This window comes from Salvia hispanica, chromosome 5 (assembly GCF_023119035.1).
Source record: "Salvia hispanica cultivar TCC Black 2014 chromosome 5, UniMelb_Shisp_WGS_1.0, whole genome shotgun sequence".
NCBI lineage: Eukaryota > Viridiplantae > Streptophyta > Magnoliopsida > Lamiales > Lamiaceae > Salvia > Salvia hispanica.
The window spans coordinates 22,457,801-22,484,182 of record NC_062969.1 but is presented as its reverse complement, the minus strand read 5'-3'; the positions used below and the strand labels follow the sequence as shown (position 1 = coordinate 22,484,182).

General features: G+C 36.7%; 1 protein-coding gene and 1 non-coding gene across 2 annotated transcripts; one reads left to right on the top strand and one right to left on the bottom strand.

Moving 5' to 3' along the window:
• Window positions 1-21,803: 21,803 nt before the first annotated feature.
• LOC125191476 lies at window positions 21,804-21,955 on the bottom strand. The gene has a single exon (XR_007171155.1). It is a non-coding gene; the product is annotated as a U4 spliceosomal RNA (small nuclear RNA).
• Window positions 21,956-24,631: 2,676 nt separating this feature from the next.
• LOC125189653 (ankyrin repeat and SOCS box protein 14-like) lies at window positions 24,632-25,342 on the top strand. Its single transcript, XM_048086908.1, has one exon. The coding sequence runs from the start codon at window positions 24,632-24,634 to the stop codon at window positions 25,340-25,342; it is 711 nt and encodes a 236-aa protein (XP_047942865.1).
• Window positions 25,343-26,382: the final 1,040 nt, after the last annotated feature.

Below are 26,382 nucleotides of genomic sequence, written 5' to 3'. Positions count from 1 at the left end.
CACATGAAACTCCAAAAGATAGGTTAATTGGCCGGAAATAGACAATTCAAGCATCGAAACTCAACATTAAGCACCTCAACATACCAATTAAACCGACTAAAATATGAGTTTATCAGGGACGAGTGGTGGTGTTGAGCCTTCGACGATTATCACTTAGTCAATTTACACATGCTTAGACTTTTAACTCATTAAGACTCTTGGGTCCAGAGCGGAAAGAACTGAGGCTCTGATACCAAACTGTCACGACCGCCCTTCTAGGGTATAATAAATGCAGCGATCGCGACCTAGGCGGACTTAAATGCAACAAGAACGTAGGCTAGGGTTTCATAAAAAAGGGTTTGACCAAAGTAATTATTGAACAATTAACACAATAAGGCAACGGCTTCACAATGAAATCCAATGAAGAATAGATATCACAATTTATGCTCAAAACGACAAGGGTTTAATATAATCCAAAATGTATCATGCCTCGATATTCTAAACAAAATGGAATAAGTTCAAACTCAATCAATGATAAGAAGATCATGTTTCAGCGGAAGCATCCAAGAGAAAAGTGAAGTCATGTATGAAGACACAGCTCCACTCAATGTTTCAAAATGACCATATTATTATTCAATTAGTTTGCTCAACACCGCCAACTGCTCGTCACCGCTCAACCTGAACATAGGAAAAACACATGCAGAGCTGAGTACTTTAAACATACTCAGTGGACTCATGCCAAAACATTTTAATATATATGCCATCCTTACCATAGTGAACTCGAGTTTGCAATTAAAAAAGAATATCATCGAGTATCACAAAATAATTTCATAGACTGGCCAGTCAAACAATTTCCCCCATTTTCTCAACAATTCACATCAATTCCATAGTGCGACGAAAGTGTGGCTACACTATTCGCCCACGAGATCGGCCGACTAGCAAGCACGGCTCCCGATCCTAACTGTGTACACCAGCCTGATAGGGTTTGCGGCCCTACTCAGACCCGAATTCGTTTATACAGCCCTATAGCCTAATGGAGCGAACTCACAAACTAGGCATCGGGCACACAACATCATCAAAACAATCATAGGCATGGCATAACGTTTTAAACCACCCTTATAACGCCATAATCATTATTTTGGTAATAAAAGAGTTTAGTAAATAAAGCCTACCTCGACTCCTTAGATCTCAAGTACGCTCTTCCCCTTGCTATCACGCCGAGAGCGCGAGTTATCACCTTTAAATTATGTGTATCACAAGTAAGTCTCAATCATCATGCATGTTCCCAACGTTTCCCTTTTTCCCATCGATTAGTTTTATATTATCATTCATAATCAAGACATGCTCATCATATCAATTTTATTCGCACCAACACTCCAGATCTATCATCAAAACATGTCACGCATGAGTGTTCTTCAACACATCTCACACGCACACACAAACACACACGCACGCATACCGATGCACACACACACGCACATCACTTCATATTCATTAATTTTTTTCCCCTTTTCACTCAATCTATATGCATGAGGGTTCAAGAACACCGATTAATCAGCTAGATGAGAAAAGATAGATCAAAATACCTCTTCTTGAATAAAACGATCGGTAGAAACAAAGTAAAATCTTGATTCTTCAATAATTCTTGAGGCTTCAACTTGAATTCTTCTCAAAAGATGAAGAAATCTTGGAGGAAAATAGAAGAAAATTTGAGAGAGAGTGGGAGAGTGGGAGACGGCGTGAGAGAGAGAGAGTAGGCGTGATCTTTGATTCTAGGGTTAGGGTTTTCTCTCTTATTTATAGAGTTCAAGAATATACTCCCATAATTAAATAAATAAAAAGATTTGAGGTATGTGGAGGAGTTGGCATTAATTTTGAGAGAAATAAGGGGAGGGTTTGAATTATATGCTATTTAGTTAGCCTATGATTTAATTTGGTATTTCACGGAGTAGAATAAAATATCACGTAGCAGAATAAAAATAATAATTCTCCCAAATAAAATAGTGAAGTGGCATGAATTATTCTCCCTCCACAAGAAATCAAGTTCAAATCTTAATGAAAATAGGTTATGGCAAGATCACCTTAGATATGGTAAGATATGCTACGATATTTGAATTTATTCAAGGGAGGGAATAAATGAGAGGATCAAATAATATGATAAGATAATTCCTTCTCCCATAAATAGGAGATTTTCGAAAATCTCCATGTATAAGCATAGGGGTCGATTTTCTCATGGAGAAAATAAGAAATAATCGGACATTGGATTTAATTTGGATAAATATCCCAAGCACTTAATTAAATCCAAGAAAAATAGGATTCCTCTCCAATAAAGCATGGGGGTTGAAAATTCCAAATAAAATGTGTATGATATTTATGAAGATCCTATTTAATCTCACTCATCCCTTAGGGAATAATTCACCACAATATATTTCACCCGCATCAAAATATTTACACAATCACGTCACAATTTCAACCATTTTCCCTTTCACCTCATATTCTCAACACGTTGACCTTTCAACGGCCACGTCATATTTTCCACATCTTTGACTATTCAACAACCACGTCATATACTCAACATATTTGACTATTTAAATAAATCTCAACTCCACAACGCAACTAGGTCATAAAGAAATCATGCAATTAAATCACTCATCATTTAATCCACATACTTCATAGCAATAAAAGCATTTAATGCAAAAATTTTATGACTCGAAAATTAGGGTTCGAAAAGTGGGGCGTTACATCCTACCACTCTTAAAAGAAATTTCGTCCCGAAATTTGGTACCTTCATGGGAAGAGTTCCCGGTACTGTTCCATCATCTTGTCCTCAAGCTCCCACGTGGCTTCCTCGTGTTCGTGGTTCCTCCACAACACATTTACTCTAGCAATAGTTTTATTTCTCAAATTCTGAACCTTCCGGTCCAAGATCATTTGGGGTCTCTCCTCGTAGCTCAAGTCGGAATTCAGCGTGACTTCTTCGTAGTGGATCACGTGCTTTGGATCGAACATATATTTCCGCAACTGCGATACGTGAAAGACGTTATGAACATTTCCGAGACTGGGCGGTAGCGCTAATCGGTATGCAACGGGTCCTACTTCCTCTAGAATTTCATAAGGCCCGATGAATCGTGGTTTCAACTTTCCTTTTACACCAACACGCGTTATCCCTTTCGACGGGGACACTTTGAGAAAAACTTTATCACCGATTTGGAAATGCAGGTCGGTTCGCCGGACATCAGCATACGACTTTTGTCTGTCTTGCGCTTCCTTGATCCTTTCACGAATTTGTCGAACAATTTTAACCATCTCTTCAACTGCATCAGGTCCAGGTACTCTTCGCTCGCCAACTTCGTCCCAATAGAGCAGAGATCTACACTTTCTCCCGTACAGGGCTTCTTACGACGCCATGTTTATCGTTGCTTGGAAACTGTTGTTGTAAGCAAATTCAATCAGCGGTAGTACGGATTCCCAACTTCCACCGCGATCGAGCACCACAGCTCTCAACATATCCTCGAGGGTTTGGATCGTCCTCTCGGATTGCCCATCGGACTGCGGGTGAAACGCTGAGCTAAAATTAATCGTGATCCAAGCTCGCGCTGCAGACTAATCCAAAATCTTGAAGTGAACTTCAGATCACGATCGGACGGACGTAATCGTCACTGGGACTCCATGCAATCGCACAATCTCCTTTATGTAAATCTGGTCCAGCTTGCTCGATCCGTGGGTTATGGAGATCGGTATGAAGTGCGCACATTTGGTGAGTCGGTCTATAATCACCCAAATGGCGGTGTTCCCTTTTAGGGTCTTCGGCAAGGCCGTCACAAAATCCATGGCGATGTGCTCCCATTTCCACTCTCGTATTTTCAACGGTTGTAACTTTCCGTACGGTCGTTGATGTAGGGCCTTCACTTGTTGGCAGGCCAAGCAACGCTCCACGAACGCCGCTATGTTCCCTTTTTTAATCAAATGAGTTTCCACAAAATTTATCATAAAATTTAAATAGCTTTTGCAAATTTAGTTTTGAAAAAATTGGTCTTTGCATAGACACATTTGAACTCATTTTGAAATCCTTTTCATTTTATGCAATAACCAATTTCAAAACTTGCAATCTTATTCATGAAAATAGCTGTCCATCGTAATCAATTTAAACCAAAAGAGATGGAGAAAAAAATTGTTTTCAACATTTTCCCAAGAAAGGAGAGTTTTTAGATTAGAATGGGAAGGTGAGGGAAGTCGAGAAGTTAAAAAATGAAAATCGAATTTTTATAGGAGAGACAAGAATATCAAAGGAGAATATGTTCAAATTTTCTAGCTTAACAATCGTGATGGCAGTGGGTATACAAATAAAACGGGAGAGATTTATGGAAATTAACTTGACACATCATCAGTCGCTCGTATGGTGCTCACATATACTCCCTCAGCATATCTTCTCCAGATGAGATGTTTAAAAAAAATTGTGTACGTATATTTTGAGTTTTAATATATCCTTTTAAATTTATTATTATTCTCTTAATATTGTCGTTTTTCAAATTTGATGTCACCAGCATTAGTGTATCACATACATACTCCTATTAAGACAATATCACATACTCCTATTAAGTCATCAAAAAACTAAAAGATATATAGATCATTTTAATACATATTGTTAGGAGTAGTACTCCATATTTATTAAAATTTAAGACTTCTTATTTTGTTTCTATTAAGAAATGTCATGTAATATATTCTTCTATTTTGTCTCTATTAAGAAATGTCATGTAATATACTAGGAGTATTACTTTGTCATTATAATTTAAAAACAAAATATTTTAAAATATATTATAATAGGAACACTGAACACACATCTAACAATTAATTCATACTTCCTTTGTCCCATAGAAAAATATCATATTTTTTTTTTATGTTTGTTCCATAAAAATACTTACTATTTCCATAGAAAAAAATCATATTTTCTTTTATGTATGTTCCATAAAAATACTTATTATGGCAATATTTTTTCTCATTCTTTTTTACTTTAAAGTTGCTTTACAACCTTTTGCGTGTGAGGTTGTTTTGCTTGTGGTTGGAGATTTTGACAAAGCCTCGAGTGATGGATATATTATTACTGAATCTAAGTTAGGAGAATTAAAGCGCATTAGTGAACTACATCATTCCTTTATTTGTGCTACACCTTATTCTATTTCATTCATGCATCTCCTATGTTGTTATTTCTTTTATTTTATATTACTACACTCTTTATAACGTGTTAATGGTTTATAATATGTTGAATACTTATTTTAATTAGTTTATAATCTTAACTGTAAATATTATTTACTACTTATATGTTTTATTTTAATCTATTTAGTTGTTAATATATCTTTACTATCTCAAATTTTATTGTCCCGTACATAGCATAGGTTATAATACTAGTTGTCACTAAAGGTGCACTATAGCTGATTTGTGAAATGTTGCGCAAGGCACTAGCTGTTAGGAAATCAAGTCGAATGAAGCGCAAAGATAAAAGTTTCAAATATAACAAGCCTATAGAATATTTTAGGTTAGTTCTCTTGCTTTTGGCCTTCGATTTATCCGATTGGGGATTTATCTTATTTGGGATTGACAGATGGATTATTAAACTTATTATAGATTATAGATTAAAGATTTGTCATAAGAAAATAAAGAAATCTCACATCGGATAAATCGATATCATTGAAATTTAAAGGATATTTATTTCATGTCTTATTTTTAATACTATTGCTCTCTCCGTTTCATAATACCTTAGTCATTTTGTTATTTTGGAATATTGCATAGCAGTGGAGTTTTCTTTTTTTAAGTAAAAGTCAATGCATTTTTTCTCACTTATTACCTTCGTTCCACAATATAGAAGTTATTTTTTCAATTCGGACCGTTCCATCATAGTAGTCATTTTCTTTAATTCTCCATTTACTTATTTATCTCTTTATTCCTACTTTATTATCTCCTCACTTAATATATTTAATATTTTTTCTTAATTTCCATGTCAAAAAGAAGTAACTCTACTAATATGAACGGAGGGAGTATTTTACTCATTCTTACTTTATTCGCTTTTCATCTTTTTGTTTTTTTCATTTGCTATTTTATAATAGAATGTGAGTATAATAAGTTAGTGAAAAAAATTAGATCCATTTATAAAAAAGAAAAAAAAAAGAGCAACTGTAGATAGAGTATTATTTTATAAACAGACTCAAATGTCAAATGTAGATATTATTTTGTGGACTGGGGGAGTTTTTAACAAGCAGCCTTATGCTTCGGTTAGAACCTTAGGAGCTGGCCATTCTAATTTAACAAGCCTATATTTTTGTAGGTAGTTCTCTTATTTTTGGCCTTTGATTTATCCGATTTGGGATTGACAGATTGACTGCTAAACTTCATAAAATTATTAAAGATTAAAGATGTGTTGTAAGCAAATAATGAAAATCCTACATCGGATAAATCGAAATCGATGAAATTTAAAGTAATAAGAATATACATTTCGTTTTCTTGTTATGGGTTGGTAAGTAGTTTTTAACGATAATATGATGTGATATTAATCAGTAGAAACAAGAAATAACTTCGTAAACATCATCCGCGCAAAATCAATTCAATCGATCATTGTTTTGTTTTTGTCGGTTCTTACCAATGAAATGAATAAAAGAACAGTATTTGAGGCACAAATTGTAGGCTGCTCCCAAACACTCCTCCACCTACCATGCACATTGTGATTCTTGGATAGAAGATGTCACAGAAGCAATGTTCCATATCAGTTGTGAGATCAACTGGTGCGGCGCTTATAGACTAAATAGCCTAGATCTCCTAACAAGCTAGTATTTTGAGATAAGAGTTGTATTTTTCGTCCGTAACAGAAGTTAATTGATGGAGTTATCGCACGCGTGTCCACTCCTGTCCTCTATTACTAAATAGCCCTTTCCAATGTGGCGGCACGCATTTCAATGATTTACTACAGCTCTGGGCTCACAATCAGCTTTGAGAACAACTGGTGTGGAGCACATAGACTCCTAAGAGTGTCCACAATAGGGAGCCGTGGCTCCCGTCCAAGGACAGAGCTGGTCGCGGCTCCCTGTAGGGGTGAGAATGGAGGGCCGCGGCGGGGGCTGGGGGTGGAAGGGCGCGGGCCGACTAGGCGGTGGGGACTCTTGAATTTTGTATTGGACATGGTTTATAGTTCAAGGCGGAGAAGTTGTAGAGAGAAGAGTATGATTGATAATTCCTTGATTATTTTCTTCAATAATATGACACCCTTATATAGGCCATTACAAAGCTTGTGCTCCAAGTATTCTTGGCCACCAAGCTAATGTATTTCTTAGCCTCCAAGCTAATACATTTTTTATCATCCAAGCTAATACATTTTTTTGATCTAATATCTTTTTCTTTTTCTAACACTCTCCCTCAAGTTGAGTAGTGAGATCTCCGAAACTCAACTCTCCAAGCACGTTTGTGAGGCTTCTTAAATTGACTGCTTTGGTGAGGATATCGGCTAGCTGATCCTTTGACCGGATGAACGGTAGCTCCATAACTCCACTTTCTAGCTTTTCTTTGATGAAGTGTCTGTCAACTTCGACATGCTTTGTTCTATCATGCTGCACTGGATTCTCAGAGATGCAGATTGTCGCCTTGTTATCACAATATAGTTGACTCTTGTCTTGAGTGAGTCCTATTTCACTCATCAGCCTCCTTAGCCATAGGATTTCCATCATTCCACATCTAATCCCTCTAAACTCAGCTTCTGCACTTGATAGTGCCACTACCTTTTGTTTCTTACTCCTCCAAGTCACCAGATTACCTTCGACGAATGTAAAGTATCCAACCGTTGATTTTCGATCAACTGGATTACTTGCCCAATCAGCATCAGTGAACCCATATACTCCTCGATTTTCGTTCTTTCTGGACATTATTCCATGCCTAGCTGTTCCTTTCAGATACCTCACAATCCTCAATGCAGCTTCATAATGGTCTCTTTGTGGTCGATGCATAAACTGACTCACTATTCCCACGGCATAAGCGATATCAGGTCTAGTGTGGGAGAGGTAGATGAGCTTCCCCACTAGTTGCTGGTATTGGCCTTGATTTGCTAATTCTGCCTCTTCAAAGATCTGCAACTCATGATTCACTAGGATTGGTTTATCTGCGGGTTTGCAGTCTATTAGACCCATTTCAACCAAAATATCCAAGGTTTATATCTCTTATCTCAAAAAGATTCCTCCCCCAGAACGCAGCACTTCTATCCTCAAAAAATATTTGAGGTTTCCCAAGTCTTTCATCTCGAACCCCAGAAACAAGCTTCCTTTCAACCTCTCTATTTCTTCAGTATATCTCCAGTGATTATCATATCATCTACATAGATGATCAGGCATGTGATTTTGTTGTCCCTCCTTTTCAAGAACAGGGTATGATCCAAATTGCTCTGCTTGAAACCATACTTGCTCATGGCTTCTTTGAATCTCCCAAACTAGACTCTTGGTGACTGCTTTAGTCCATAGAGAGTTTTCTTCAACCGACATCCTTCTCCCCCCTTAAATCCCTCAGAGAACCTTGGGGGTGCTTCCATGTAAACTTCTCGTTTCAGTTCCCCGTGTAGGAATGCGTTCGTCACGTTAAATTGGTAGAGTGGCTAGTCCCTATTTGTAGCAACTGAGAGTAAGACTCGAATGGTGTTCATCTTTGCTACAGGGGAGAACGTCTCATCGTAGTCAACTCCGTAGTTTTATGTGTATCCTTTTGCAACCAGTCATGCCTTATATCTTTGTATCGACCCATCTGGTCTCCGTTTGATAGTGAACACTCACTTGCACCCAACTGGTTTCTTCCCATCGGGTATTTTGCACTTTTCTCAGGTGCCGTTTCTTTCTAGAGCTTCCACCTCCTTGAACTTTTCCTCGCGCCAGTGTTTGTGTCTCCAAGCTTCTTCAACAGTACAAGGAATCTCCTCTTCCTCATATAGCGCGGCCTCAAATGCGTGAGTCATTTCTGAAAGGTGCCTTTGGCCAAGTTCACCACAGAACCACAGAGTACTTAGATTACCTGCCGATGATCTCTGGGCTATATCTCTTTGGTGGGACTCCTCTGTTGGGCCTTGGCGGCAATTTATATCCTCCAACTCCCTCACCCACCTATTCTTCCAGTAAACCACAAATTTCAGCTTCATTTTGTGTATCGGGCTTGGTTTATAGTTTAGGGTGGAGAAGTTGTAGAGAGAAGAGTATGATTGATAGTTCCTTAATTATTTTCTTCAATAATATAACACCCTTATATAAGGCATTACAAACCTTGTGCTCCAAGTATTCTTGGTTACCAAGCTAATACATTTCTTATCCTCCAAGCTAATACATTTTTTTGATCTAATATCTTTTTCTTTTTCTAACAGGGACACGGCGCCGGAAATAATTTTTTTCGGTTTTTTTTCTATAAACACTAAGCATTTTACACATTTTCACCTCACACACATTTACTGTAAACGAGCAATAGATGAAGAGGAAGGTGGGGTTTAGAAGTTAATGTGACACTGATACTGGTACGGCCAAGCCTGAGTCCATCAAACAACTTCACCAGCCCATCTGCCAGAAATGAGTCCAGCCCCAATGGCGGCTTGTTAACCGCCCCCAATGGTCATGTTTGGCCATATTATTAATTATGGTGAAAGGGAACTGTATATTCAGTCAGTTCTCTATAGAAATGTTGTGATTTAAGTTGATACACCACATACTTTAATAATATATATTGATTGGTTTTAAGTTCAAGTTTGTTTAGTTATCTGAATGTGTAAATATCGATTCAAATATGTTCTCCTTATTCTAATCACATTGTTAAAGTGAAGTCCCATCTTAGCGGTGCAATTAAGTTCGATCATCTTTTATTATATTTCTTACTTAATGGAAATTGACAAAAGGATTTTTGTTAAAATTGCAAATTTTGTCAATATTATACTATAACGACAAGGCTGCTACCAATGACTATTCTCCGTAATATCTGGTCGTCAACCAGATGAACTTTGTAGTAACAATGAATTCGGTCGTTGTTCTCAATGAGCAACGCATTGTGAATGTCTCCAACGATCAAAACCAAGACATAATAGGACAATCGAGGCACCATATATTGTTCCGCTTAATTATTTAAATTTCCAACAGCGGTTAACATCAGAACTAGGCGGCTAAGCTTGCAATCTTGTCGAAAAGATTTAATAAAACTAATCTAGGTAATAGTTCAAAAATTAAGTACATAAGGAAAATAAAATAATATTCCTTCCGTCCACGAAAAATAGAATACATGGGCCGGGGTTTAGATCCCCTGTTGTGGACTGTTCCATACATGTATTTTTTTATTTTTAAATTATAATATAAAAATATTAATTTTGTTTATTATAAAATAGTTAGATGTGTGTGCATAATGTAGCACAGCCCCTGCTGTGCGGCCTCGTGGGCTGGGTCCCTATCACCTTTTTATTTTTTTTATGTCACTCAAAATGTTCATCTTCTATATTTGGAAATAAATTCCTCTTTTTTTTATTAAAATATTCAACTACATTTTTCTCTCTACTTACTCCATCTAACAACACCTCATAAAATCTCGTGGCACTCAAGAATGTGGACATTTTGATTGGAACGGAAAAAGTATTAGTTTTATAATAAAACGTTAGTGTAATAAGTTATTGGAATGTGGGATCCATTGCCAAAACTAGTAAAGAAAAAGTAAGTGTGGCAAATAGTGGCGGAAGGACAAAAAAGGAAACTAACGACAAGTAATTAGGGCATACGGAGGGATTTGTAAGACCATCGGCTGTTTAGGAATGGAATGAGACCAGCGATAGACATGCACATGTCTTTGATTAGAGACCTCCCTAGCCACGTGTTACGAACCTTCCTTTAGTTTAGATATGTTAGGGATTTTCATATCTTTTCGTATATTTGATTCTTGTTCGTTAAGTTAGGGTAGTAGTTCTAGTATTATAAATAGGATATATTATTATCTTGTTATTCATTCAACCAATTAATGAAATCAGTATTTCGTCCACCTTGGCTTGAATCACAAATCAATTGCTGCCGACGGGAATACTCCCGCGCTCAGCCCCGTTCTGCCGCCGACCCTCACGGGCGCCGGATTTATCCGTATTTATCTCTCCGCCGACCCTAACAGGCGCCGGATTCTCTTTATATTGTTATTTTTCGTTTTATCGGTTCGTTAGGAATTTAGGTTCTTAACAAATTGGTGCTTTCATTGCAGTGTGGTAGGGCTGGTGGCAGGCGGACTGGCCTCGCGGCGCTCGCACCTCCTCCTGATGGTGAGGTCGGTCCCTACACGTCTCCACGCGTCGAGGCCGGTGATCGAAGGTCGGGTAATGTAACGACCCGCCATTCTAGGGTACAATAATAATGACGATCGCTATCTAGGAAGACTTAAATGCATCAAAGATCATAGGCTAGGGTTCCATTTAAAAAGGGATTTAACCAAAGCATTTAATGAACAATTAAATAGGAAAAGAATAATGCCTTAGCAAAGAAATCCAACCAAAGGCTATCACAATAAATGCTCTGAAATAGCAAAGGTTCCAAAATAATCTCATCTGTTCCATATCCAAAATATTCCACGAAATAAAAGAGTTTAACCCAACCAAAAGATCACAAGTTTCATAATATATATAGCGGAAGCGACCAAGAAAGAAGTGAAGCTATGTATGGAGACCCAACGACACTTAGAGTTCCAATAGATCATCTTATTATTTCCTACTCAACACCGCCGCCCGCTCGCCACCGCTCATCCTGCACATAGGGAAAACACATGCAGGGCTGAGTACTATAAACATACTCAGTGGACTCATGCCGAAAACAGTTTTATCAACATTAGTAATTATCATGCCATTTTCAAGTGTCCATCGGGGTTTTAACTTTAGAAAGACCCGAGGCACCAAAATACATTCTTTCTCAAATATCACGGTCGCGCAACCATTTTTCTCATCGACGTTTACCATATCCTCATTCTACATGACAAGGAATGCGGCCGCAATCCAGGTCACTAGACCGGCCAACCCGTACGCTGACACTCGGTCTAACATTGGTGTACACTAACCCAAGTAGAGTTTGCGGCTCTACAAAGATCCGAATTCGATTAAATCAATAGTGGCATAGCCACGAGGGATAGGCACGACAAAACAATTCAAGGCATGATAACACATATTTCATTCTCATCAATATCAGTTTAGGACAATGTCCTTATTTTAAAAGAAAGCCCATCTCGTCGGCTTAGCTCGATAGTATTCTCTTCTCCTCGTTTATCACGCTGAGAGCGCGAAGTATCACCTTTAAATTAGGCGTATCACAAATCAGTTTCAATCATTGGTTTCAAATCATGCATGTCTCCATATTTCCCTTTTTCCCATCGATTATTTTCAAAATCATCAATCAAAATCAAAGTATGATCATCATATCGTTTTTATTCAACTAACAACTCCAAATTCACCCTTAAATCGTGTCACGCATGAGTGTTCCACACACACAACACACGCACTCGATCACAACACATGTGCACGCCGACCGAGGCGTGCACACACACACACACACGGTCTCGCACACACACACTCACACACATGTATCCCAAAATTCATCAATTTATTTCCCCTTCACTCAATCTAAATGCATGTGGACTCAAGAACACCGATTAATCGGTAGAAGAAGAGGAGATCAAAGATTAAAGTACCTTTTCCAAAAGAACAATAGGTAGAAACAAGTTATAGCCTTGATTCTTCAATAAAATCTTGAACTTCAACTTGAATTCTTCTCAATTGATGAAGAAATCTAGAAGAAAACTTGAAGAATATTTGGAGAGAGTGGGGGAGAAGTTTCGAAATTCTTGGGAGAAGTGGGGCGCCGATTTTGTGTGCTAGGGTTTTGGATTCTCACTCTTATTTATAGAGTGCAAGATATAACCCAATAATTAAATAAATAAAAGATATGGAGAGATTTGTTGTTGAAGTTGGCGTGAAGTAGGGGAGAAATAAGGGGGATTCGAAAATTATAGGCTATTTAATTAGCCTATGATTTAATTCAAATATTTCACGGAGTAGAATAATATATCACGGAGCAAGAAAATAATAATTAAACTCCCCAATTTAATAGGAAATAGGCGTGACTTTTTCAAATCTTCCAAAGGATTTGAATTTCAAATCCTAATTTAATTAGGATATGCAATATCTTCTTAGATTTGGCAAGATATGGTAAGATATTCTAGCATATTTATATTTATTAATGGAATAGAATAAATAAGGGATCAAATAATATAAATAATTCCCTCTTCTCCAATATATGAGATTTTCGAAAATCTCATGGGAAAAATCAAAGTGGTGGTTCGAAAATTCCACGTAGGATTTATAGAGTATTTGGACTTTGGATTTAATTCAGATAATTATCCCAAACAAATAATTAAATCCAAGAAAAATAGGATTTCTTCTCCAATAATCATGATGGCCGAAAATTTCCACACATTTAAATAATGCTCCTATTTAATTCTCACTCATCCCTTAGGAAAATAATTCACCCACAATTATATTTCTCCGCATCAAATATTCACACCCAATCAATCATTTCTTCACTTTCTCTTCTTTTTCTCAACGCATTGACCTTTCAACGGCCACGTCATATTTTTCCCATCTTTGACTATTCAATAGCCACGTCAACATTTCAACAAGTTGACTATTCAATTCAATCTCAATTCCCATACGCAATTAGGTCACAAAGACACCATGTAATTAATCACTCATCAATTAATTCGCATATCATAGCATTTAAGGCATTTAATGCAAAAAATTTATAACCCGAAAATTAGGGTTTGAAAAAGTGGGACGTTACAGGTAACCTCTGCGATCAAATAGGTGGCCCCTCCCGGGGTAGCCACTACGGCGACGAGGCCGCGCATCCTGCGCGCGATCTCGGTACTCGATGGGCGGGTATCCCGTTTGTGGGCGACGATCAGGTGGATCCAAGCGGCGTGAGACGTAGGGTGGTTTTGGCTCGGGCTGAGTGGGTGGACGAAGGTTTTCAATGCGCCGCTCTGCTGCGTCCATACGAGATTCCATTATGTCCAATAGGCGATCGAGTTTTGCAATAATTGGGTGCTGCGAAGGCTGATATTGGTGATGATTACGCATAACTAATAAGGAATAATATGAATTTGGAGTGGAGGGGTTCGGTGGTTTTTCGTTCTGTTGGTAAAGAAGGTATTTTTTTTTTTGATTGGTGAGATATGGAATGAAAAAGATGGAGGATGAGTACGGATGAAAGCACCAGTTTGTTAAGAGCTCTCTCTCCTAACGAAGAATACTTGACGGATCAAGTACGCAATACAGCAATTCCGGCGCCCTAACTCGAGGGTCGGCGGCTCACTCTCTCTTCTGGCGCGGAGATCTCTCCGTCGGCAGATATAATAGGGTTTGTGTGTATCACGCAAATAATGTGGGCAAATACTTCTTCATTAATTCATTGACGATAGAATGATATAATCTCTCCTATTTATAATAGGAGAATACTACTACCTAACTTATTGACTAAGAAACAGATATATGGAAGATACTATGAATCAAAAGATAACTAACTAAAAGATATGGAAGGAAACCTAAGATATGGAGTTCGTAACACCATGTCATTATCCTAATAGGAAATTATTGTAACAAGCCTACATTTTGTAGGAATGTTCTCTTATTTTAGGCTCATCGATGTGGGATTTATCCGATTCGGAATTGACAGATGGCTTACTAGACTTTATAAAATTATTAAAGCATAAAGATATGTGATACCTGATACGCAAATAATGAAATTCCTCATCGGATAAATCGAAATGGTTGGAACTCAAAGGGATTTTCATTTCATTATTTTATTATGAATAGGTAGTATTAACGATTTGAAGTGATATTAGTAGAGACAAGAAATTGCTTTGAAAGCATCACCTGCATGCGCAAAATTTAAAATTATCAAGCATTGTTTTCTTTTAGATTCTTACTAGTCTAGGGAGTATAAAAGAACAATTCTACGAATTGAAAAGGCCCCCCACTTAGTGGCGGGGAGGGGCAGGAGGGTGTGGTCGTCCCTCCCCGGCGACCAGTTACCATGGAACCGGACGTATATTTTCCATGGTCGCCTCTTCCGTTTGCTTCCAATTCCGCCCTCTCTATTTTTCGATCCTGGATCCGCTACTGTCCCACTTGCATTCATGTCTCGAATAATATTATGAAAAGGGAAGCCAGTAGACTCCACCCCGAAAAGCTCATCCAAGTTTTTCTCTTGTTCTTAGAGCATCCACAATTGGACACTCTTCCATCATGTCCTACCCCACCACGTCCTCGGGGACGATGGGGCGCACTCTTCCCGAGCCTCTCACAATGTAATAACAGGGCATGTAAGTCAATAAGCTTAGTTTTGTTTATGGGAGATGATCAATAATTATCTTGGTTCAACATTTTTGACTCTTTAATTGAGTACTCGCAGATTGCTGGGATGGACAATCAATGGCCGTCAGTACGTGGCTCAAGCCTTCAAGGAATTACTCCATGTGAAGCAATTGGGCTTATCAACTCCTCAAATTTTGGTAACTTTTGCTCCATGAACGACCACTTATGATTTTTTTTTGTTGTTGTATTTTAATTACTCCATCCGTCCCTAAAATTTGTCACTTATTTCCATTTTTGTCAGTCTCCAAAAATTTGTCACATTCATTAGAGTACTATTTTTGGTAGTTGACTTCACATTCTCACTCATATTTTATAAAATACTACTCATTTCGTCCAAAGATAAGCTAGTCATATTCATTTTTGAGTTGTCCCACTATAAGTGAGTCATATCTTTTTTTTAGCAAAAAATTACCCCTTTTACTTTATTCTCTCTTTACTTCTCTATTTTTCTCTCTCTTGTACTTTACTCTCTCTATTTTAGTTCTTTAAATAAAAATTCTTTAAATCTCATTCCTAAAAGAAGTGTTTCACTTATCTTGGGACGAAAAGAGTATATAAAAGTAGGACCCACATATCATCAACATTTCTTAAACTCACGCTGGATTAAAATGGGATAGGACAGAGGAAGTACTGTATAGGAGTTTGAGAATCCTATAGCATCGTCGTGACAACATAAAAGTGATGCATTTTATTTAAAAGCAACAATTTTTTATTTATCTTAATTTATTCTCTCGCATCCTTTTTTGGTTTATATTCTTCCTTTAACTACTTTATTCTCTCTTTATTGAACTATTATTCCCTTCGTCCACGATTAAGAGTCTCATTTCTAAAAGGCGCGGGTTTTAAAAAATGTTAAGAAAAGTGGGTTGAAGAAAGTTAGTAGAATAGAGGTCTCACTTGTATATATTAGTTTTAAATGATATGTGAGTGGAATGAGTTAGTGAAATGTGGGGTCTCTTTACCATTTATGGTAATTATGAACTGGGACTCTTATTCGTGGACGGTCAAAAATGGAAAAACGGGACTCTTATTCGTGAACAGAGGGAATATTTTCTAAAAACTCGTGCCCAAAAAGAGTACCTCCCTTGATAGGATGGAGGGGTACTTAGTGAAAATTGACTAATGCTTTATTGTTATATTTGCATGTGCAGATTGCACGTAATAACTCAGGAGTGGATGTAGATATGGATATGGATATGGATATAGATATGGAGTCGTCTAACTAGTGGAAAGGCCACGTTAAATGGACAAAATCTCTCATGTTTATTCTCCAAGGTTTTATAAGATGGACGATAGAAAAGAAGATACTACATTTTATTGATATATATAAGTAACACATCTATTATGTTATGATTTCCTTTAAATATCTATATATTCTCGAAATTCTTCTCTTCCAAGAGTATTACGGTTAATCCATGTAATATATCCTCTACTTTACAAGTAGGTAGCTCCTCGTCTGTGCTCTAAGCACTGACGCTCACTCCCTACTTTTGCCCACGCACGGGGTTCATGGCCCACCAGCAATTTTTTCTTTTATTATATTTTATGCATAATCACAAATATTTATATATTCAGTTGTTTTAGCGCAGTTGGTTTATCTTTCAGTGTTGGGTCCACCGTTCAATATGGGATTCGACAAAGCCTTCCCGAGATGACTAATGACTTCAATACAACCAAAACAAGCATACTGCTACTTCTTCAGCCAACGCAACATTGACATCCTATTAAGAGAGAAATGAATGAACAAAGACATCCCACTAATCTACTCAAGCAAATAAATAATTTTTCGAATTCAGCCGCCACTACTCAATTCGTTGTAAAACTTTGCAAGTCAAGCCATAGGTCAAAGAGGGGGTTTGGAAATAGTAGTTTTAGCTGCGCCATTGCCCAAGTGCAAAGAGAAAAATTTCAATTGTAACAAGCCTATATTTTGTATGCAAGTTATCTTATTAATTTGTGGCCATTGATATATCTGATAATAGAATTGACAGATGGATGTGTGACTAGTACATAATGAATCTCACATCGAATAAATCGAAATGGTTGAAATTTAAAGTAATATATATTTCGTTAACTTATTAAAATTCGGTAGTTTTAGCGTTAATATGAAGTGATGTTAATAAGTAGAGACAAGTTATAACTTTGTGCGCATCACCTAAACAAAATTATTTAAATCAAAGTGTATTTGTCTTTGTCGGCTATTACCAATGAATGGTATTAAAGAACAGTATAATTGTAACAATTGTGCTCCCTTCTCTTTTCTCAATTCTTACTACATTGGAAAAAAGCGATGGTTGAAGAGGAAGGTGAGGCTTTTAAAGTTTATGTAATACTGTTACGACTGAGCAAAAGCCCATCACCAGTGAGTCCAGCCCCGATGCTCGAGCCAATGATCGAACCCTCGTATCCACCCCAACGTAAACCACATACTTAAATTTCTAGAGTAATTGGTTTTAAGCTTTAATTTGTTTAGTTATCTAAATATGTTCTCATTATTCTAATGATTTTGTTAAAACGAAGCCCCACTTGTGATTTCTTACTTGTATGCAACTCTCAATTGCATCTCTTATTGTAGTTGCTACTTACTCGAAATTGACTAACGCTTTGTTATGGGGCAGAAGGAGATGAGGAGTGAGCGTGGCATGCGAGGAATTGGTAAGACTGCATTTTTTTTATACATCCGCCGCTACTGGGGAGAAAAGAGGAATCGAGGTTTGCGTATCTAAGTCTGTCAATAAAGTTGGCTTGCGTTTATTTTTGGTGATAGATTAGATTGGTAACACGTATATTGAGATGATTAAATTATAATTAATATTAAGTGCATAAGTGGAGAACAAATCTCAGGCATAAGTGCATAAGTGGAGTGAACCAAAATACCTTTATAGTGAAGTATTTACTCCGTCAAAGATTTAGTTCATTGTAATGGCGTTGTGGTTCACTTCTTCGTGTAGTAAACTAAATTCGTGTTCTCTAGTTATGCATTTAAGTAGTGGTTTCCCTGGATCACTACTCAATCATATGAAATAATCATCAAAATGTGATGTCGGCAACATATGCAAGTATTTTTGTTTTCTACAGGAAATAATCAGAGTATCTATCTTGTTTTCAACATTTTTTTGACTCTCTAATTATATATTACTCGTTTGGGTACAATATAGGAACTATATATACATGTGAAGCTATTCTTCATAAGGTGATATGGACTCCTCAAATTTTGGCAACTTAAGCAACATTAAAAAATTTGTTGGGTGATTAATTATAGTACTAATTAAAACATTCCCCAGCGTTCATTCATATTAAGGGAAGTTAGAAGAAAAAATAATCAACCCTGTAGGTATAAAGTAGGTACAAATGCTCCCAATTTGTGACCTACCATACGAACTGTTGTATAAACAGGCAAATGCTCTCCATTATGAAGACCAAGTAACAATTATTTCTTTTTCTGTTTTTGAATTAAGTTGAGAGATTTTTTGTAAGATATTTTTGTCTAAAAATGGATTTTTTTTTTAGTGAACGTATCACAGTTACTCCTATTTTCTTTTGTTTTTGTAAAGACGAAGAAAGAAATTCGATTTTCTTGCCTATCCCAATTGCATGGCACCACTGATGGACGCAGTGGCGGATCAATGCATCAAAGATGAGTTCCACTTCTTGACATTTTCAGTTATTTCGACGGCAACGATGCTTCTAACGGCAACCACGGTACTTATCTATAGTGTTTAACTGTTTATTAATCTTTCACTAATTCGTTCTATTTCATTATTCATATGTCTCGCCGTCCCCACTGTCGGCGTAGCTAGGTATTCAATACAAGAGGGGCAAAATTACATAATATATATATAATTTTCATATTTGAGAAAGGGCATTTTTATAATTTCATATTGTAATGATTTTTTCAAAATGAAGCCCCAGCTGTGGTGATTTCTTATATCTATGCCGCTCTCACTGGCATGGATTGGTGGGACTTCCTCACATGTAAGTGGTGGAAATTGACTAACGCTTTTTTTTTGTTAAAATTACATGTGCAGATTGAACACTATAACTCAGGACTGGATGTGGAAATGAATATGGAATCGTTCAGACTAGTGAAAAGGCTACATCGGTTTCTAGACCGACGGTTTTCTCAACACAAATGTTTCATGCATAATTTGTCCTCATTCACACGCTTTTTGAGAAGCTTCGCAGAGGTCTCATCTATCACGCTCCTTGTCTATGCTCTATAAACCGACGTTCACTCCCTACTTTTCCGCCCGGATCTTACAAGGGTTCATGGCCCACCAGCAATTTTATCTTTTATCTATATATTACTCCCTCCGTCCCGGATAATTCGTCCCAGTTTTCCATTTCGGTCCGTCTCACATAATTTGTCTCATTTCATTTTTACCATTTTTGGTAGTGGGCTCCATATTCCACTAACTCATTTTTACTCACATTTTATTATAAAACTAATATATAAAGGTAGGACTCCCATTCCACTAACTTTTTCAATCCATTTTTCATTACAATTCTTAAAACTCGTGCCCGGTCAAAGTGACCCGAATTATCCGGGACGGAGGGAGTATACATTATCATTCATAGAGGTGCGTTACATTGCTAACATTTTAAGTTGTCAACTTTGCTAACTCATCCACGCAATGTACTAAAAATGTCAGCACAGTATATTGAAATGTCAACAAAATTATGTATTGACATTTTTAGTACACTGTATTAGCAACTTAAGAAAGTTAACAATTGATCACACTCCGTCGTAAATATTTATATACTATTACTTGAATATGGGATTGGACAATGCCAATAGACTTTCTAAGAACATGTTTTTGCGGCCGTTAATCTCGATGAGACAATGGCATTGAAAATATCTCCGACGATAATAAGACAATCCAGACACCACTTATTTAACAACGATTCTAAACTACATCTCTCTCTCTACAAAGTCGATCAATTAAACTAAGTTGCGCACTTTTTCTACGTAACTCAATTCAACAAAAATATGGCTTCCTTGAACCACAGCACTGCACTAATTATATCAATTCTGATAACGCTGCTTCAGCTCAAGTACACAGGGGCTGATCTGACCAGTTCCGCTTTCGCAACGCATCCGCAAATGATGTGCGTCGCCACGCTCTGCTCTTTGCTTTACTACTTGTCCTACATACTTTTCTCACACCGCCCTCCACGCCCGCTCGATATGGTTGCTCGTATATCCATGATTTGTTGTGGCTATGCTTCGATTTCTTCCCTCGCCTCTCTTCTATTTCCGGCTTCGTTTACGGCTTACGTTTACCTCGTTTTCACGTTGATATCATCTGTTGAATTGTGGTTTTACTGTAAGCGAGTGATAGATGAGGAAGAAGGTGCGGGTTTTGATGTTTATGTGATAGTTATATTGTTACGGCCAAGGCCAGGCCCAGCAGGCCACTCTACCGGCCCATCCGCCCCCAATCAGTCCAGCCCTGACAGCGACTTGATAGCCGCCCCCACCACGAGCCAATGATCGACCCCAACGCAAAGCCAATGTGCCAAGCCGATTCTTGGATTATTATGTTTGGTCATAGTATATATGTTTTACTACTATTTAAATGTTGTAATTTAAATATCTCAATGAGTATGTTGTCTTAATAAGCGGGTATCTTTGTCGATTCTTTCTCGAATTGCATTGCTATAGTCTATAAATAGCACTATATATAAGTAATCATCATTCAGTTATCACAGGAAAGATTCTTGTCAAAATTCATTATTACCCATGTCTTTCTCACTGCCTTCTCAACACAAATTTTTTGAAACCCTAGCTTCCACGAACTAGGGTTTCTTTCGTTAACCACTGAGAAGACAACACCTCGCCGCCTGATAAAGCCTCAAAATTTTCTCTTTCGATACCGGCATCATTCATACTTTCAGTGATACTCTACATGAGTTGAAATGACAAAATGAGACTAGTTTGCGTGGACGGATGGAGTGCTATTTATATGTAATTTGTAGAATTTATAATTTAATAAAAATATTACAGAAATTAAAATTTAATAAAATTATTATAGAAATTAAAATTTAATTCTAATAATATACATTCTTCATTCCTAAAAAATAGTATGAATAATTTTTTTATTTTCTCTCTTAAAATTATGAATTTTATAATTAAAAAAATTATATCCAATAACTTGAAACCCATTTTTCATTAGCAATCTTATTTATCAGAGACACCTGGACCTGGAGTAGTATTTTGTACTGTTATTTTAAACAATCATTAACTATTTCTAAAACTCCAATAATTAAAAAACAGGAAATATAGATTAGTAATGGGCCGCTTCGAAACACTAAGATTGAACAATCCTTTGACAAGCCCACCGAGAAGAGGAGCCCTAAATTATTTTAGACTAAATTATAGAGCTTCACCTAAATAAAGGAAGCTCTTCCAAAAATTCTCGACGGCCTAAGTCAAGCTCAAGCCTAGGAGGGTGTTTGGAAATAGTTTTTAACCAGCAATAGGCGTGCCTCGGTTAGAACCTCAATAGGCGCTCCATCGACAGACTTGTGGATGTTAAGGTGGCATATTCTAGGAAGAGGAAGTCCAGCCACCATCCGCCTGAAAATCAAGGTGAAAGTGAAGGGCGGTCGGAGCCCAATCCTGTCGGGCACCATTCTCCTCCTCCGAAGCAAATGGAACAAGGTCCGTCGGCGAACCCTAATGCCGACGCAGAAATCGAGCTTTCTCCAATTCTAGAAGTCGAGCCCAACGACGAAGTCCCTGAGAAAGAAGACGATGCAAGGAGGATGACGAAAAACCCTAGTTCTTCCGACTGTGGAGCTCTGCTCTGTTCAATTATCGAGAAATCAACGGTGAATTTGACTGTGCCTGTGTCATAGAAACTTGTTTCCTGACATCATTCGGCAATGGCCTTGATTTCAATTGTAAAATTGCCTTGATTTCAATTGTAAAATGTTCAGGACGTATTTGATCATGATTATGAATATCAAGGAGACAAGGACTAGTTTGCTACAAATTAAAATAAACCTAATCAGGTCAAATTTGTGCTAATCGACGGTTGACTGTTAAAAATTGACGGCCCCGTCAATAAATGGACGTAAACGACACGATTTTCATATGTTATGGACCCGTTTTCAAAAAATGAATGTTTTGAACCAAATTGGTATTTCGGTCATATGCTTGGGACCAAAATTGACCTTTACTCTTTTATAAATGATTAGGAGCATTTTGATAGAGCATCTACTAATAAAAGAAACTATTTATACTCCACCAAGTTCATTAGAGTATATGGTTATTTTATCCTTTTGGAGAAAACTAAAGCCAAGATAAGAAAAGGTCGAATCATTTAGTAGTAGTACTGATATTCAAAATCTCTCTCTCCTATCAACCTCATTTCAATTCGTTTCAGAATGCATATTAATAAAGCAACGAATAATATGTGAAAAAGGATTATGGCAAATCTTGCGATTTTATTGGTTTATTTAAAAATGAAAAGATTGTTTATACTCCCTAACACTAAATAGTTTTTTTAGTGAGTTCAAATATTTTATTAAACATTTGGGTGGGGTATTACGGTATTACTGCTAATTTTAAGAAATTAATGTTACTTTTTAAGAAATTAATGTTAATTTTCCAACACTGTAGAGGATCTCTTCCCAACAGAGAGACATGGGAAGCACATACATAATGCCCATTAATTTTTTAATTTGACAGAACCGATTCTATTTAAACCAGGTTTAATATTAATTACTATATTATTTTCTTACTAAACTAGTCTTTTTATTTAAAATTCTAAAACAAACATTAATGTTGATATTTAAATATCTCATTGAATTAAAACTAAAAAACTAATTCTATTATCTTTGACAATGATGAATCTCCACGCCGGGGGAGAGTGTCAATGACGAGCGCAGATATCTATGTTATCAATTTGGATTGATTATGTTTTATTTAATTGTGGTTTAAGTTTAGTTTCTAGTTTTAGTTTCTAATTTTAGTATCTTGTTTTTTATTCACTTTGTTAATTTTCAATTGATTATTATAATGAAATGTTTTTGTTTCTATTTTAAGTTGGTTATGTGAATAAAACAACTCACATATATGTTTCGTTTAAGGAGTTAAATATTAGTAAATATTAGTAAGTATCATTAACTACTACTATTTCATGTGCTTCAACAAAAATCTTCATTCATTATTACATGAGTCATGAGTGTAGTATAGACAAATATATATCGTGTATTTATAGATAGAGCTGCACTTGTACACCCGTTACATTCCATACGAGCAAAAACAATTGAATACTGTAACTAACACTTAATGATATTAATTAATATTTTAATCTACATAAATATAAAAAATTATAGTAACAAAGAAGAAGAACCAAAGTAAGAGAAAGGAGGAGAAAGAAAAATTGGAAAAAAATGAATTGCTGTGCAATAATATCTTATAAAATCTTTTTCTAAATCTATAAAACCTTTAATTTGAAAGTTACTGGTATATTTTTCCAATAAAAGGAGTGAGAATAGAGCGTGGAATTGTATAAGATCAAATGGAAGATAGTGGGTGAGGAGAAAGAAGTTGATACCACAGAAAATATGGAAGAGAGAGTGATGCAGTTCTAGAAGAAAGTCTTGAAGGATAAGAAAAGTATATTTTTGGTTTTATTTATTTCCTAGTTAATAGAATTAGGAGATGAAAAAAAATATTAGTTATTTTTGCTTATTATCTATTTAGTTATTTCTTTCCATAAGCTTAGGATTTCTTAGTTATTTTCTTTCTATAAGTTTAGGATTTCCTTTGCCTATATAAAGGCATCATTGTTGATCTTAAAAGACAGACTTTGAAATAATAATTTGATATTGAGTTTTTATACTCCGAAGTTCTCAATTAGTTGAGTTCTTTTTATCCATCAGTTAATCAATCTCATACGTTTCTACGTTTATTTGCATCATTTGGTATCACGATCCAGGTTGATTATTAATGGCTGAACGTAGATATGGCGGCAGACGTAGCGATGCTCGTAGTGGCGGTCGTGGTGGGGGACTTGGATATCACCCAAACGAAGAGGCTGCACGACAGCGTGATCTGCGCGACATTGAGAACGATGATCTGAGACAACAGGTTCGAGACCTCCGGCGCGACATCGAGAACGGGGATCTGCGACAACAGGTTCGAGACCTACAACGACGATTGGCACGATTGGAGAAGCGTCGGGGAAATCCAACCTGATGAGATCTAAAGCGTCGGTGCGTCGTTCGGTGGACGATTCGTTATTCAACGACGTCCACGGTGGCCAGCCTAAGCCCGTATACGACAAGGATATATTGTCGATGCCGGTGTATGATAAGCCAGTATACGATGAGGATATATTCTATGAGCTCCCCGGATTGATCAGCGAATCCCCACCTCCTTATGTAATATTTGACGACACTGCCGAAGATGAGGACGTTGTCGTCGATGATGATGATGAGTATGGCAAGGCTGGACAAGGAAACCATCTCCAGGGAGAGTACCGAAAAATATGTGATGAATATAGTGATTTCACCACTTGCTGGAATGTCTTGCATAACGTGGTCGAAATTGGAAATTTTGAGATTTGCAAATTCTTGATAACGTCACTCAAAGTTTATATTGATGAGGGGGATACACCTTTGGTCGAAGCTGTCAAATGGGAGCGTATCAAAATTCCGGAGTTTCTCCTCAAACAGGGTGCTAAATTTAATCCTCCAAATGTTGAGGGATTTACTCCATTGCACTATGCAGTTATAGAAGATAATATGGAGCTTAAGGAATTGTTGCTTGAGGCTGGTGCGGACCAAAATTTATTTTTCAGTGGTATAATTCCTTTGGGAGTTTCTGCAAAAGGAGACGAAGTAGACTCGAGGACGAGTCTTTTTCAAGAAGGGGAGTATGATGCAGTTCTAGAAGACAAGTCTTGAGGCTAAGAAAAGTATATTTTTGGTTTTATTTATTTCCTAGTTAATAGAATTAGGAGATGAAAAAAATTATTAGTTATTTTTGCTTATTATCTTTTTAGTTATTTCTTTCAATAAGCTTAGGATTTCTTAGTTATTTTCTTTCTATAAGTTTAGGATTTCCTTTGCCTATATAAAGGCATCATTGTTGATCTTAAAAGACAGATTTTGAATATATATTTTGACATTGAGTTTTGTACTCCGAAGTTCTCAATTTAGTTGAGTTCTTTTGTCCATCAGTTCAGTCATTCTCGTACTTTTATTCGTTCATTTGCATCAGAGAGGAGAGACATTGATTTGAGAAAAATACACACGTTTTTTCAGCATATTTATTTTAAATGGCTAATGGTGCTTATTTATACTATAAAACTAATTCAAAATCATGAACCGGTTATAAAAATAAAATATCTAAAAGATTCAATAATTATGTATTATCGAATTTATGTACATTTATTAGTACTCTATTATACCCATCTGCTTCTGAGTTTGTACTATTTGTGCAACATTTCTCCATTTGTGTTTAAGAACAATTTTGTGAAATAGTTCTAGTTTTGTGCTTCTATTTTCAACTTTTTCCTGTAGGGATCAGATTGGGTGCGGATTCACTATTTACCAAGACCTCTTTGTTCTTCATTAGGAGAGGTCAGTCAAACTCTAACCACGCAACTGATTTTGTTGAATTATCAAGATTACAACCAAAGAACTATCAACTATTACAACTGTAGTCAATATACTAAGCTAAGGTTCTTGAAGTATCAACAACGGTCTCCTATGAAGCCTGCACACTGAATACACGGATTAGTGATAACAAACAAGATCCTCTCGGATCAAAAGAGATATGCACAATCTTGTTAACACAAGAAACAAGAGAGAAACTGAATAGATCAAAAGATGGCTCAGAAACCCGCCAATAACAAGATCTATTCAACCAGAAACCAATCCAAGGGAGCACCGTTGAATCTGACTAGAAGAGATCAACCTCTCACCGCAGAAGTCAACACCAC

What these genes read in the sequence shown, in the direction of transcription:
- LOC125189653 (XM_048086908.1), top strand. Translation starts at nt 24,632, where the DNA reads ATGAGATCTAAAGCGTCGGTGCGTCGTTCGGTGGACGATTCGTTATTC.